Genomic DNA, 13,970 nt, shown 5'->3' with positions numbered 1-13,970 from the left:
ACACACTCACTCAGTAACACACTCTCTCTCACACTCACTCAGTAACACTCAAACTCACACACTCACTCAGTAACACTCAAACTCACACACTCACTCAGTAACACTCAAACTCACACACTCACTCAGTAACACTCAAACTCACACACTCACTCAGTAACACACTCTCTCTCACACTCACTCAGTAACACACTCAAACTCACACACTCACTCAGTAACACTCTCTCTCACACACTCACTCAGTAACACTCTCTCACACACTCACTCAGTAACACTCTCTCACACACTCACTCAGTAACACACTCAAACTCACACACTCACTCAGTAACACACTCTCTCTCACACACTCACTCAGTAACACTCTCACACACTCACTCAGTAACACTCTCTCACACACTCACTCAGTAACACACTCTCACACACTCACTCAGTAACACACTCAAACTCACACACTCACTCAGTAACACACTCTCTCTCTCACACTCACTCAGTAACACACTCTCTCTCACACACTCACTCAGTAACACACTCTCTCACACACTCACTCAGTAACACTCTCTCACACACTCACTCAGTAACACTCTCTCACACACTCACTCAGTAACTCACTCAAACTCACACACTCACTCAGTAACACACTCTCTCTCTCACACTCACTCAGTAACACACTCTCTCTCACACACTCACTCAGTAACACACTCTCTCACACACTCACTCAGTAACACTCTCTCACACACTCACTCAGTAACTCACTCAAACTCACACACTCACTCAGTAACACACTCAAACTCACACACTCACTCAGTAACACACTCTCTCTCACACACACACTCATGCTGAAGGAGAAAACAGCTGAACGGTTATTAAAAACAGAGCTCTTTTATTTCTCAAAATGGCACCTGTAAACATAAATACTTCATGACAGAATTACCATTATGGCAATATTCATAATCCGATCTGTACAGAACTTTCCTTAACAGAAAACACACACATACTGACATCACGATATAATCCTGATTATTCCACCGTCTGTGTGACATCATAATAATAAATCAATAGTTCATTACGTGTTAAAGTGCAGAGAGTGAGTGAGTTAGCATTAGCAGCAGTAGCTGTAGCGCAGACAACGGTAGATGCCCTCGGCTCGGGAGCGGCTCACACACGCACACGCCTGCAGATCCTGCACTGAGCTGAAACACACAGCACAAAACCAGAGTCACTTCACTTCAAACCTGAGTCAGTCCAGAGTCACTTCAGTCAGTCCGGAGTCACTTCACTTCAGTCAGTCCAGAGTCACTTCAGTCAGTCCGGAGTCACTTCACTTCAGTCAGTCCAGAGTCACTTCAGTCAGTCCAGAGTCACTTCACTTCAGTCAGTCCGGAGTCACTACAGTCAGTCCGGAGTCACTTCACTACAGTCAGTCCGGAGTCACTTCACTTCAGTCAGTCCAGAGTCACTTCAGTCAGTCCAGAGTCACTTCACTTCAATCAGTCCGGAGTCACTATAGTCAGTCCGGAGTCACTTCACTTCAGTCAGTCCAGAGTCACTTCAGTCAGTCCGGAGTCACTTCACTACAGTCAGTCCGGAGTCACTTCACTACAGTCAGTCCGGAGTCACTACAGTCAGTCCGGAGTCACTTCACTACAGTCAGTCCGGAGTCACTTCACTTCAGTCTGTCCAGAGTCACTTCAGTCAGTCCAGAGTCACTTCAGTCAGTCCGGAGTCACTTCACTTCAGTCAGTCCAGAGTCACTTCACTCAGTCCAGAGTCACTTCAGTCAGTCCAGAGTCACTTCAGTCAGTCCAGAGTCACTTCACTTCAGTCAGTCCAGAGTCACTTCAGTCAGTCCGGAGTCACTTCACTTCAGTCAGTCCAGAGTCACTTCACTCAGTCCAGAGTCACTTCAGTCAGTCCGGAGTCACTTCAGTCAGTCCGGAGTCACTTCAGTCAGTCCGGAGTCACTTCACTTCAGTCAGTCCAGAGTCACTTCACTTCAGTCAGTCCAGAGTCACTTCAGTCAGTCCGGAGTCACTTCACTACAGTCAGTCCGGAGTCACTTCAGTCAGTCCAGAGTCACTTCAGTCAGTCCGGAGTCACTTCAGTCAGTCCGGAGTCACTTCAGTCAGTCCGGAGTCACTTCAGTCAGTCCAGAGTCACTTCAGTCAGTCCGGAGTCACTTCACTTCAGTCAGTCCATAGTCACTTCAGTCAGTCCAGAGTCACTTCAGTCAGTCCGGAGTCACTTCACTTCAGTCAGTCCAGAGTCACTTCAGTCAGTCCGGAGTCACTTCAGTCAGTCCGGAGTCACTTCAGTCAGTCCGGAGTCACTTCACTTCAGTCAGTCCAGAGTCACTTCAGTCAGTCCGGAGTCACTTCAGTCAGTCCGGAGTCACTTCACTTCAGTCAGTCCAGAGTCACTTCAGTCAGTCCGGAGTCACTTCAGTCAGTCCGGAGTCACTTCACTTCAGTCAGTCCAGAGTCACTTCAGTCAGTCCGGAGTCACTTCAGTCAGTCCGGAGTCACTTCACTACAGTCAGTCCAGAGTCACTTCAGTCAGTCCGGAGTAGGGCTGTTGGAACGAATTCCGAAATTCGAATATAATTCGAATATTAAAAAAATCAGTACTATTCGAATGCTGAAGTTCCTATTCGAATATTGCTTTTTTTATGTACATTTTAAAAATTAAAAAAATTATGCAATCTTGCCTTTCTCGCGCGCATGTGAAAATGAAATGCTTTTGTTTCGTCAGATGAACAATAACGTTTTTGAATCGTAACACAATTGTGCACGTTATCCACGCTGTATCATAACAATACTGTCAAAAATCGCGGAGAGCAATGTCTGCACGGAAACGGAGATCACCACTCCTGACAATTTGAGAAGCGATGTGTTGAAGGTGTTTGGATTTCAAACCCTAAATGGAAAAACTGACAACGTTACACCCTGACAAGCTAGGCGATCTGTCCTAGGAACCGCCGCTAAAACAGGCAAGAATTATTCTTTTCTGATCTCCTCATCACGGGGCTTAACTGTTACCAGCTGTCCGCCAAGTAAGATAATGTATAGCGAGGCGGTTGTTATAGCGAATAACAACCCCGACAGGCTGAACTTATTACACGGCTACCTACAAAATAAATAAATAATTTTACACAAAATATTGATTTAAAAAGGAGTTTATTGATTTAAAAACGATTGTATTGCTTCCGCTAAAGAAAATAGTCCGTTCCGCGTCCATAGCAACGCTGTTTTTCATGGCAACGATGCGTCATGATTCATATAATAATAGGATACATTTGAGCATTTAATATTCGAATATTATTCGAATATTAAATAAAATAAGGAATGGAATTCGAATAGTATTATAGAGGAAGATTGACAGCCCTAGTCCGGAGTCACTTCAGTCAGTCCGGAGTCACTTCACTTCAGTCAGTCCAGAGTCACTTCAGTCAGTCCGGAGTCACTTCAGTCAGTCCGGAGTCACTTCACTTCAGTCAGTCCAGAGTCACTTCAGTCAGTCCAGAGTCACTTCAGTCAGTCCGGAGTCACTTCACTACAGTCAGTCCAGAGTCACTTCACTCAGTCCAGAGTCACTTCAGTCAGTCCGGAGTCACTTCACTACAGTCAGTCCGGAGTCACTTCAGTCAGTCCAGAGTCACTTCAGTCAGTCCGGAGTCACTTCACTACAGTCAGTCCGGAGTCACTTCAGTCAGTCCGGAGTCACTTCACTTCAATCAGTCCGGAGTCACTTCAGTCAGTCCGGAGTCACTTCACTACAGTCAGTCCGGAGTCACTTCACTTCAGTCAGTCCGGAGTCACTTCACTTCAGTCAGTCCGGAGTCACTTCACTACAGTCAGTCCGGAGTCACTTCACTACAGTCAGTCCGGAGTCACTTCACTTCAGTCAGTCCAGAGTCACTTCAGTCAGTCCGGAGTCACTTCACTACAGTCAGTCCGGAGTCACTTCAGTCAGTCCGGAGTCACTTCACTTCAGTCAGTCCGGAGTCACTTCACTACAGTCAGTCCGGAGTCACTTCACTTCAGTCTGTCCAGAGTCATTTCAGTCAGTCCGGAGTCACTTCACTTCAGTCAGTCCGGAGTCACTTCACTACAGTCAGTCCGGAGTCACTTCACTTCAGTCTGTCCAGAGTCATTTCAGTCAGTCCGGAGTCACTTTACTTCAGTCAGTCCAGAGTCACTTCAGTCATTCCAGAGTCACTTCAGTCAGTCCGGAGTCACTTCAGTCAGTCCGGAGTCACTTCACTTCAGTCAGTCCGGAGTCACTTCACTTCAGTCAGTCCGGAGTCACTTCACTTCAGTCTGTCCAGAGTAATTTCAGTCAGTCCGGAGTCACTTCACTTCAGTCAGTCCAGAGTCACTTCAGTCAGTCCGGAGTCACTTCACTTCAGTCAGTCCAGAGTCACTTCAGTCAGTCCGGAGTCACTTCACTTCAGTCAGTCCAGAGTCACTTCAGTCAGTCCGGAGTCACTTCACTACAGTCAGTCCGGAGTCACTTCAGTCAGTCCAGAGTCACTTCAGTCAGTCCGGAGTCACTTCACTACAGTCAGTCCGGAGTCACTTCACTTCAGTCAGTCCGGAGTCACTTCACTTCAGTCTGTCCAGAGTCATTTCAGTCAGTCCGGAGTCACTTCACTTCAGTCAGTCCAGAGTCACTTCAGTCAGTCCGGAGTCACTTCACTTCAGTCAGTCCAGAGTCACTTCAGTCAGTCCGGAGTCACTTCACTTCAGTCAGTCCAGAGTCACTTCAGTCAGTCCGGAGTCACTTCACTAAAGTCAGTCCGGAGTCACTTCAGTCAGTCCAGAGTCACTTCAGTCAGTCCGGAGTCACTTCACTACAGTCAGTCCGGAGTCACTTCACTTCAGTCAGTCCAGAGTCATTTCAGTCAGTCCGGAGTCACTTCACTCGGAGTCACTTCACTTCAGTCAGTCCGGAGTCGCTTCACTTCAGTCAGTCCGGAGTCACTTCACTTCAAACCTGAGTCAGTCCAGAGTCACTTCTTTTCAGTCAGTCCGGAGTCACTTCAAGTCAGTCCAGAGTCACTTCACTTCAGTCAGTCCAGAGTCACTTCACTACAGTCAGTCCAGAGTCACTTCACTTCAGGAGCGGGTGTGCAGTCCACGTACCTGTGGATCATGTGACCGACGGAGCTGTAGCGATGGCACATGTTCAGCGCAGTGATGTAGCTCACGTTCGGCAGCGTCAGGCAGAACTGAAGAGCCTGCTGCCGGTGACCTTTAACCTCCAGGGGTACGTTGATAGCCTGACCTTTCCTGTTCTCCACATGCGTGAGGTCACTCAGAATCGAGGCGGTTTGGTCCGGGCCATTGCTGACCAGGAGCCGAACGCCCGCCTTCACCAGCGCCGCTAGTGTCCCGTCGTAATAGCGGCTACGCTGAAACACTCGCGCCGCCTCGCCTGACATCATGAGAGAGAAAAGTGTGTCGTGATCATGAGTGTCTGACATCATGAGAGAACACTGCATCACATGATCATGAGTGTCAAGCCACCTTCATTTATATGGTGCTTTTAACAATATAGATTGTTTAAAAGCAGCTTTACAGTGATGACAGGAGATTACAGTAACAGAGAGTGTTTGGCTTTACAGCAGCTCTAGAATAAAGTTATTGTCCAGATAAAGTTAGTTTTGATGATTCACTTCCGTTGAAAAGATCATTAGTTATTAACTTTGGGGCCGTTTACACAACACCATTTTAACAGAAAAAACTCAACGGGCTCCGGCTGCTCTTTTGCACTCAACAGTGCCTGGCTCGAGAACGCAAACCCTGAAATATGTTCCAAGGTGCAAGCCTTGAAATTTTTTGAAAAAAAGGTAATCTCTGCGCAAACCTCAAAAACGCAAACCTGTGAAAACACAGACGGCGTTCACACGCGTATTACGCGTTCAGTCTATAGGTATGCACGATTGAATATATTATATAGGCTCCGGCATGTAGTCTTTCTTTAGTGTGTCTGACATCATGAGAGAGAACACTGGCTACGTTTAAATGCAGCCAAATAATCCGTTAGTAATCGGATTGATGGCTCTATCGGATTGAAAAGCCTTCATGTAAAACACCTTACTCGTCCGATTGAGCTCGATCCCAATGAAATTTCGATCGGATTGAAAGGGGTGGTTTATGCACGTATGAGGCACAGAACGGAATTCCGATTTAAAGTTTGTGACATAAAAACACGCACATCAACCCAATCACGTTTAGCGTTCATGTAAACACTACGTTCGGATTCTTCAATCGGAAGAAATTAAATCTGATTGAAACAAAAGTTGTTCATGTAAACGTAGCCAGAGTCACGTGATCATGAGCAGTGTTGGTAATCAGATTACTTTTTCAAGTAACTAGTAAAGTAACGCATTACTTTTTCAATTTACAACAAAATATCTAAGTTACTTTTTCAAATAAGTAACGCTAGTTACCTTTTCACATTTATTGACTGACAGCTCTCCTGTCCACATGTTGAGAGAATAAAAGTGAGGAGGTGTTGTGTGTGCGCTGTGTAAACATGATGTTTATTTTAGTTCTAGACTAAATATGAACATGCATTAACTCTATGTCCAATGTCTTTGCTGCTGACCTTCAATAATCTAATTCAACCATACTAATAAGCAAAAATGACGTTAGATTAGATTTAGAAATAAGTGTTGAACTTTCTTCCCCTATATCCTATTGTTCTTAAAGGTCCCATGACATGAAATTTTCACTTTCTGAGGTTTTTTAACATTAATATGAGTTCCCCTAGCCTGTATATGGTCCCCAAGTTTCTAGAAATTTCAATCGGTGTAAATCGAGCTTTTGCTATCTTTCTCTGCCTTTGAGAAAATGGAAGCTCAATCGCGCTGATCTTGAATCTCCTCCTTGTGACGTTACAAGGAGGAATGTTACCTCCCCTGTCTCTGCTTTGCCCGCCCAGAGAATATTTTCCGCCCATGAGAAAATGAGCTAGGAAGTAGGAACGCGCGCGCGCGATTTTAGTTAGTCCACGAGAGATATCATGGCTTTTGAGCGAGCGAAGCATAACAAGTGCTCAATAATTGGATGTACAAATGAACACCGAAGGGTTAATACAGAGCTGGGCTTGCTGAACGTCTGAAACTAAAGTCTGGATCACTCTCTTTGGCTCAGCTACACACCTCGGACAAGTAAGTCAACTAATGATATATATGTTGCTTTACTGTTTATGGTTGCCTAGACTGTTACACATAGAATGTGGCTGTCACATTAGTTATGCAGCTATGCAGTTTATGTGTGTGAATACACACACTGTAACGCGAGTGTTGTACACTTCTTTGTTATTTGGATAACCGTTTTCCTGTTGGTTATACGGCGCGCGCGATATCCGAATTTCAAGATCGCAGAGCTTGATGATGTAATTGTAATAAGATAAATTACAGATGTTACAGATCTCTCATGAAAAGGCAACAGTAGGTTAGCGTTAGCTACATGATAATAACTGTAAACCATCCGAATAAAGTACCGTATCCAGACATAATATTTTAAACTAACCATTCGGAAACGTCCTGCTGGAACCGCTGAGTTGTTGCTTCTCCATCCGGATCAGATTCTGGGTCAAACTGAAATGCTTGAACGACTGCGTGTCTTCGTGCCATTGCTATATCCAACGTAAACATGCACGGACCGGTACCGTTGCGCAAGATGGTCAAGGCCACACCCACCCTCCACCTTGCGCCGCCTTTCTCCTCCTCATTAGCATTTAAAGCTACAGACACCGAAACGGCCTGTCTGAAGGAAGCTCATTCTGGGACTGGCTTGTAGTGGCTATAATTCTGCACCGAGGCTGAATTTTTGAAAAGAGATTTCAGATACAGTACTAGGGACCACTAAGGCCTATATTAAAGCCTACAAAAAGTAGCATGTCATGGGACCTTTAAATCCAGAACAGCAGCTGAAAGGTTTGTTTGAGCGGCGCCCTCTACTGTACTCCACACTACCTCTACTGTACACTACTGTACTCTACCTCTACTGTACTCTACCTCTACTGTACTCTACTGTACTCTACCGTACTCTACCGTACTCTACCTCACTCTACCTCACTCTACCTCACTCTACCTCACTCTACCTCACTCTACCTCACTCTACCTCACTCTACCGTACTCTACCTCACTCTACCGTACTCTACCGTACTCTACCGTACTCTACCGTACTCTACCTCTACACTACTCTACCTCTACTGTACTCTACCTCTACACTACTCTACCTCTACTGTACTCTACCTCTACTGCACTCTACCTCTACTGCACTCTACCTCTACTGCACTCTACCTCTACTGCACTCTACCTCTACTGCACTCTACCTCTACTGCACTCTACTGCACTCTACTGCACTCTACTGCACTCTACCTCTACACTACTCTACCACTCTACCTCTACTGTACTCTACCTCTACTGTACTCTACCTCTACTGTACTCTACCTCTACTGTACTCTACCTCTACTGTACTCTACCTCTACTGTACTCTACCTCTACTGTACTCTACCTCTACTGTACACTACCTCTACTGTACACTACTGTACTCTACCTCTACTGTACTCTACCTCTACTGTACTCTACCTCTACTGTACTCTACTGCACTCTACCTCTACTGCACTCTACCTCTACTGCACTCTACCTCTACTGCACTCTACCTCTACTGCACTCTACCTCTACTGCACTCTACCTCTACTGTACTCTACCTCTACTGTACTCTACACTACTCTACCTCTACTGTACTCTACCTCTACTGTACTCTACCTCTACTGTACTCTACCTCTACTGTACTCTACTGTACTCTACCTCTACCTCTACTGTACTCTACACTACTCTACCTCTACTGTACTCTACTGTACAGGAGTACAGGAGTAAATCAGAATTTCCTTCAGCCTGAGGATTATTCATTTCACTTTTGGCGTGAAAGGGCCTTAATATTTGGCAAAATGAAAACTTTTTTTGTTGTTATTAAAAAACAAACAAGCAAGCCCAGCCCAGGTGAGAAAAAGTAACGCAAAAGTAACTAAGTAAAAAGTTTATGAAAAAGTTCAGAAAAAGTTACTAAGTAACGCAATTAGTTACTTTTTCTGGGAGTAACGAACGGGAGTAATGAATTACTTTTCAAAGTAACTTTCCCCAACACTGATCATGAGCGTCCGACATCGAGACACATTCACGCTAGTGGTTCTCACAGGTCTCGCTCTCTCTCACACACACACACTCTCTCTCTCTCTCACTCATTCTCACACACACTCTCTCTCTCTCTCTCTCTCTCTCTCTCTCTCTCTCTCTCTCTCTCTCTCTCTCTCTCACCAGGTTTGCTGCGCTCGCTCTGCACGATCACACACACGCGCTCGTACTCCTCCTGCAGCCGCTGGATGCGCTCCGTCAGGCGTCTGCGGTTCTGAACGCTCGAGACCTCGGACTCGCTCTGCAAATCCACACACATGCGGCTGCTCACGATGAAGTCTGCGCTGACCAGAGAACACACCTGAACCTGCAGGCCATGGCGCAGACGCAGACGAGACACGACCTCTGACCCTGCGCTGATGCAGCGACCGTCCACTAACACTCTCAGAGGAGCGTCTGACACACTCCGGATCGACTCGTTCGCCTGCAGATGAGACACACTCTGGATCGACTCGTTCACCTGCAGATGAAACACACATGAAAAACATTAAAATACACTATAATAGTGTTGAAAAACACAAGTTAAATACACTATATTGGCAAAAGTTTTGGGACGTCTGCATCCCATGCTTTACCCCACTGCATCCCACGCTTTACCTCACTCCACACCATGCTTTACTCCACTGCACCCCACGCTTTACTCCACTGCATCCCACGCTTTACCTCACTCCACACCACGCTTTACTCCACTGCATCCCACGCTTTACTCCACTGCATCCCACGCTTTACCTCACTCCACACCACGCTTTACTCCACTGCATCCCACGCTTTACTCCACTGCATCCCACGCTTTAATCCACTGCATCCCACGCTTTACTCCACTGCATCCCACGCTTTATACCACTGCATCCCACGCTTTACTCCACTGCATCCCACGCTTTACACCACTGCACCCCACCCTTTACACCACTGCACCCCACGCTTTACTCCACTGCATCCCACGCTTTACACCACTGCACCCCACCCTTTACACCACTGCACCCCACGCTTTACGCCACTGCACCCCACGCTTTACACCACTGCATCCCACGCTTTACACCACTGCATCCCACGCTTTACACCACTGCACCCCTCGCTTTACGCCACTGCATCCCATGCTTTACGCCACTGCACCCCACCCTTTACACCACTGCATCTCACGCTTTACGTCACTGCACCCCACCCTTTACACCACTGCATCTCACGCTTTACGCCACTGCACCCCACGCTTTACACCACTGCATCTCACGCTTTACACCACTGCATCTCACGCTTTACACCACTGCACCCCACGCTTTACGCCACTGCAGCCCACGCTTTACGCCACTGCATCCCACGCTTTACGACACTGCATCCCACTGCACCCCTTGCTTTACACCACTGCACCCCACGCTTTACGCCACTGCACCCCACCCTTTACACCACTGCATCCCACGCTTTACGACACTGCATCCCACGCTTTACTCCACTGCATCCCACGCTTTACGACACTGCATCTCACGCTTTACACCACTGCACCCCACGCTTTACGCCACTGCAGCCCACGCTTTACGCCACTGCATCCCACGCTTTACGACACTGCATCCCACTGCACCCCTTGCTTTACGCCACTGCATCCCACGCTTTACGCCACTGCACCCCACCCTTTACACCACTGCATCTCACGCTTTACACCACTGCACCCCTCGCTTTACGCCACTGCATCCCATGCTTTACGCCACTGCACCCCACCCTTTACACCACTGCATCTCACGCTTTACGTCACTGCACCCCACCCTTTACACCACTGCATCTCACGCTTTACGCCACTGCACCCCACGCTTTACACCACTGCATCTCACGCTTTACACCACTGCATCTCACGCTTTACACCACTGCACCCCACGCTTTACGCCACTGCAGCCCACGCTTTACACCACTGCATCCCACGCTTTACGACACTGCATCCCACTGCACCCCTTGCTTTACACCACTGCACCCCACGCTTTACGCCACTGCACCCCACCCTTTACACCACTGCATCCCACGCTTTACGACACTGCACCCCACTGCACCCCTTGCTTTACACCACTGCACCCCACGCTTTACGCCACTGCACCCCACCCTTTACACCACTGCATCCCACGCTTTACGACACTGCATCCCACTGCACCCCTTGCTTTACACCACTGCACCCCACGCTTTACGCCACTGCACCCCACCCTTTACACCACTGCATCCCACGCTTTACGACACTGCATCTCACGCTTTACACCACTGCACCCCACGCTTTACGCCACTGCAGCCCACGCTTTACGCCACTGCATCCCACGCTTTACGACACTGCATCCCACTGCACCCCTTGCTTTACGCCACTGCATCCCACGCTTTACGCCACTGCACCCCACCCTTTACACCACTGCATCTCACGCTTTACACCACTGCACCCCTCGCTTTACGCCACTGCATCCCATGCTTTACGCCACTGCACCCCACCCTTTACACCACTGCATCTCACGCTTTACGTCACTGCACCCCACCCTTTACACCACTGCATCTCACGCTTTACGCCACTGCACCCCACGCTTTACACCACTGCATCTCACGCTTTACACCACTGCATCTCACGCTTTACACCACTGCACCCCACGCTTTACGCCACTGCAGCCCACGCTTTACACCACTGCATCCCACGCTTTACGACACTGCATCCCACTGCACCCCTTGCTTTACACCACTGCACCCCACGCTTTACGCCACTGCACCCCACCCTTTACACCACTGCATCCCACGCTTTACGACACTGCACCCCACCCTTTACACCACTGCATCCCACGCTTTACGCCACTGCACCCCTTGCTTTACGCCACTGCATCCCACGCTTTACGCCACTGCACCCCACCCTTTACACCACTGCATCTCACGCTTTACGCCACTGCATCCCACGCTTTACGACACTGCATCCCACGCTTTACGACACTGCATCCCACCCTTTACACCACTGCACCCCTTGCTTTACACCACTGCACCCCACGCTTTACGCCACTGCACCCCACCCTTTACACCACTGCATCCCACGCTTTACGACACTGCATCCCACTGCACCCCTTGCTTTACGCCACTGCATCCCACGCTTTACGCCACTGCACCCCACCCTTTACACCACTGCACCCCACCCTTTACACCACTGCATCTCACGCTTTACACCACTGCACCCCACGCTTTACACCACTGCATCTCACGCTTTACACCACTGCATCTCACGCTTTACACCACTGCACCCCACGCTTTACGCCACTGCACCCCACGCTTTACGCCACTGCATCCCACGCTTTACGCCACTGCATCCCACTGCACCCCTTGCTTTACACCACTGCATCCCACGCTTTACGCCACTGCATCCCACGCCACTGCATCCCACGCTTTACGCCATTGCATCCCACGCTTTACGCCACTGCATCCCACGCTTTACGCCACTGCACCCCACGCTTTACACCACTGCACCCCACACTTTACGCCACTGCACCCCACGCTTTACTCCACTGCACCCCTCGCTTTACTCCACTGCATCTCACGCTTTACGCCACTGCATCCCACGCTTTACTTTACGCCACTGCATCTCACACTTTACTTTACTCCACTGCATCCCACGCTTTACACCACTGCACCCCACGCTTTACTCCACTGCACCCCACGCTTTACTCCACTGCATCTCACGCTTTACGCCACTGCATCCCACGCTTTACGCCACTGCATCTCACACTTTACTTTACGCCACTGCATCTCACACTTTACTTTACTCCACTGCATCCACGCTTTACGCCACTGCATCCCACGCTTTACGCCACTGCACCCCACGCTTTCCACCACTGCATCTCACACTTTACTCCACTGCATCCCACGCTTTACTCCACTGCATCCCACGCTTTACACCACTGCATCCCACGCTTTACACCACTGCATCCCACGCTTTACACCACTGCATCCCATGCTTTACTCCACTGCATCTCACACTTTACTCCACTGCATCCCACGCTTTACACCACTGCACCCCACGCTTTATGCCACTGCATCCCACGCTTTACACCACTGCACCCCACGCTTTATGCCACTGCATCCCACGCTTTACTCCACTGCACCCCTCGCTTTACTCCACCGCATCTCACGCTTTACGCCACTGCATCTCACACTTTACTGTACTCCACTGCATCCACGCTTTACGCCACTGCATCCCACGCTTTACGCCACTACATCCCACGCTTTACGCCACTGCATCCCACGCTTTACGCCACTGCATCCCAAGCTTTACGCCACTGCATCCCACGCTTTACGCCACTGCATCCCACCCTTTACGCCACTGCACCCCACGCTTTACGCCACTGCATCCCACGCTTTACGCCACTGCATCCCACGCTTTACGCCACTGCACCCCACCCTTTACGCCACTGCATCCCACGCTTTACGCCACTGCATCCCACGCTTTACGCCACTGCACCCCACCCTTTACGCCACTGCACCCCACGCTTTACGCCACTACATCCCACGCTTTACGCCACTGCATCCCACGCTTTACGCCACTGCATCCCACGCTTTACGCCACTGCATCCCAAGCTTTACGCCACTGCATCCCACGCTTTACGCCACTGCATCCCACCCTTTACGCCACTGCACCCCACGCTTTACGCCACTGCATCCCACGCTTTACACCACTGCACCCCACGCTTTACACCACTGCACCCCACGCTTTACTCCACTGCATCCCACGCTTTACGCCACTGCATCCCACGCTTTACGCCACTGCACCCCA

General features: G+C 49.1%; 1 protein-coding gene across 6 annotated transcripts in view; it reads right to left on the bottom strand.

Moving 5' to 3' along the window:
- Nucleotides 1-852: 852 nt before the first annotated feature.
- Nucleotides 853-13,970, bottom strand: part of fancm (FA complementation group M) — a 45,503-nt gene continuing 32,385 nt past the window's right edge. For 3 of the 6 annotated variants that reach the window (XM_079852976.1, XM_079852977.1, XM_079852978.1), the window contains exons 20-22: nt 9,329-9,665; nt 5,139-5,430; nt 853-1,187 (exon numbers count right to left, since the gene is read on the bottom strand). In XM_079852976.1, coding sequence (XP_079709102.1) covers nt 1,097-1,187; nt 5,139-5,430; nt 9,329-9,665 — 720 coding nt within the window. In that variant the 3' untranslated portion in view covers nt 853-1,096. The remainder of the gene's footprint in view (nt 1,188-5,138; nt 5,431-9,328; nt 9,666-13,970) is intronic. The other 3 variants (XR_013819383.1, XM_079852979.1, XR_013819384.1) reach the window with 3 other exon arrangements.

This window comes from Squalius cephalus (assembly GCF_949319135.1).
Source record: "Squalius cephalus genome assembly, chromosome: 20".
Taxonomy (NCBI): Eukaryota; Metazoa; Chordata; class Actinopteri; order Cypriniformes; family Leuciscidae; genus Squalius; species Squalius cephalus.
The sequence above is the reverse complement of the archived record's forward strand: the minus strand, read 5'-3'. Positions and strand labels throughout refer to the sequence as shown.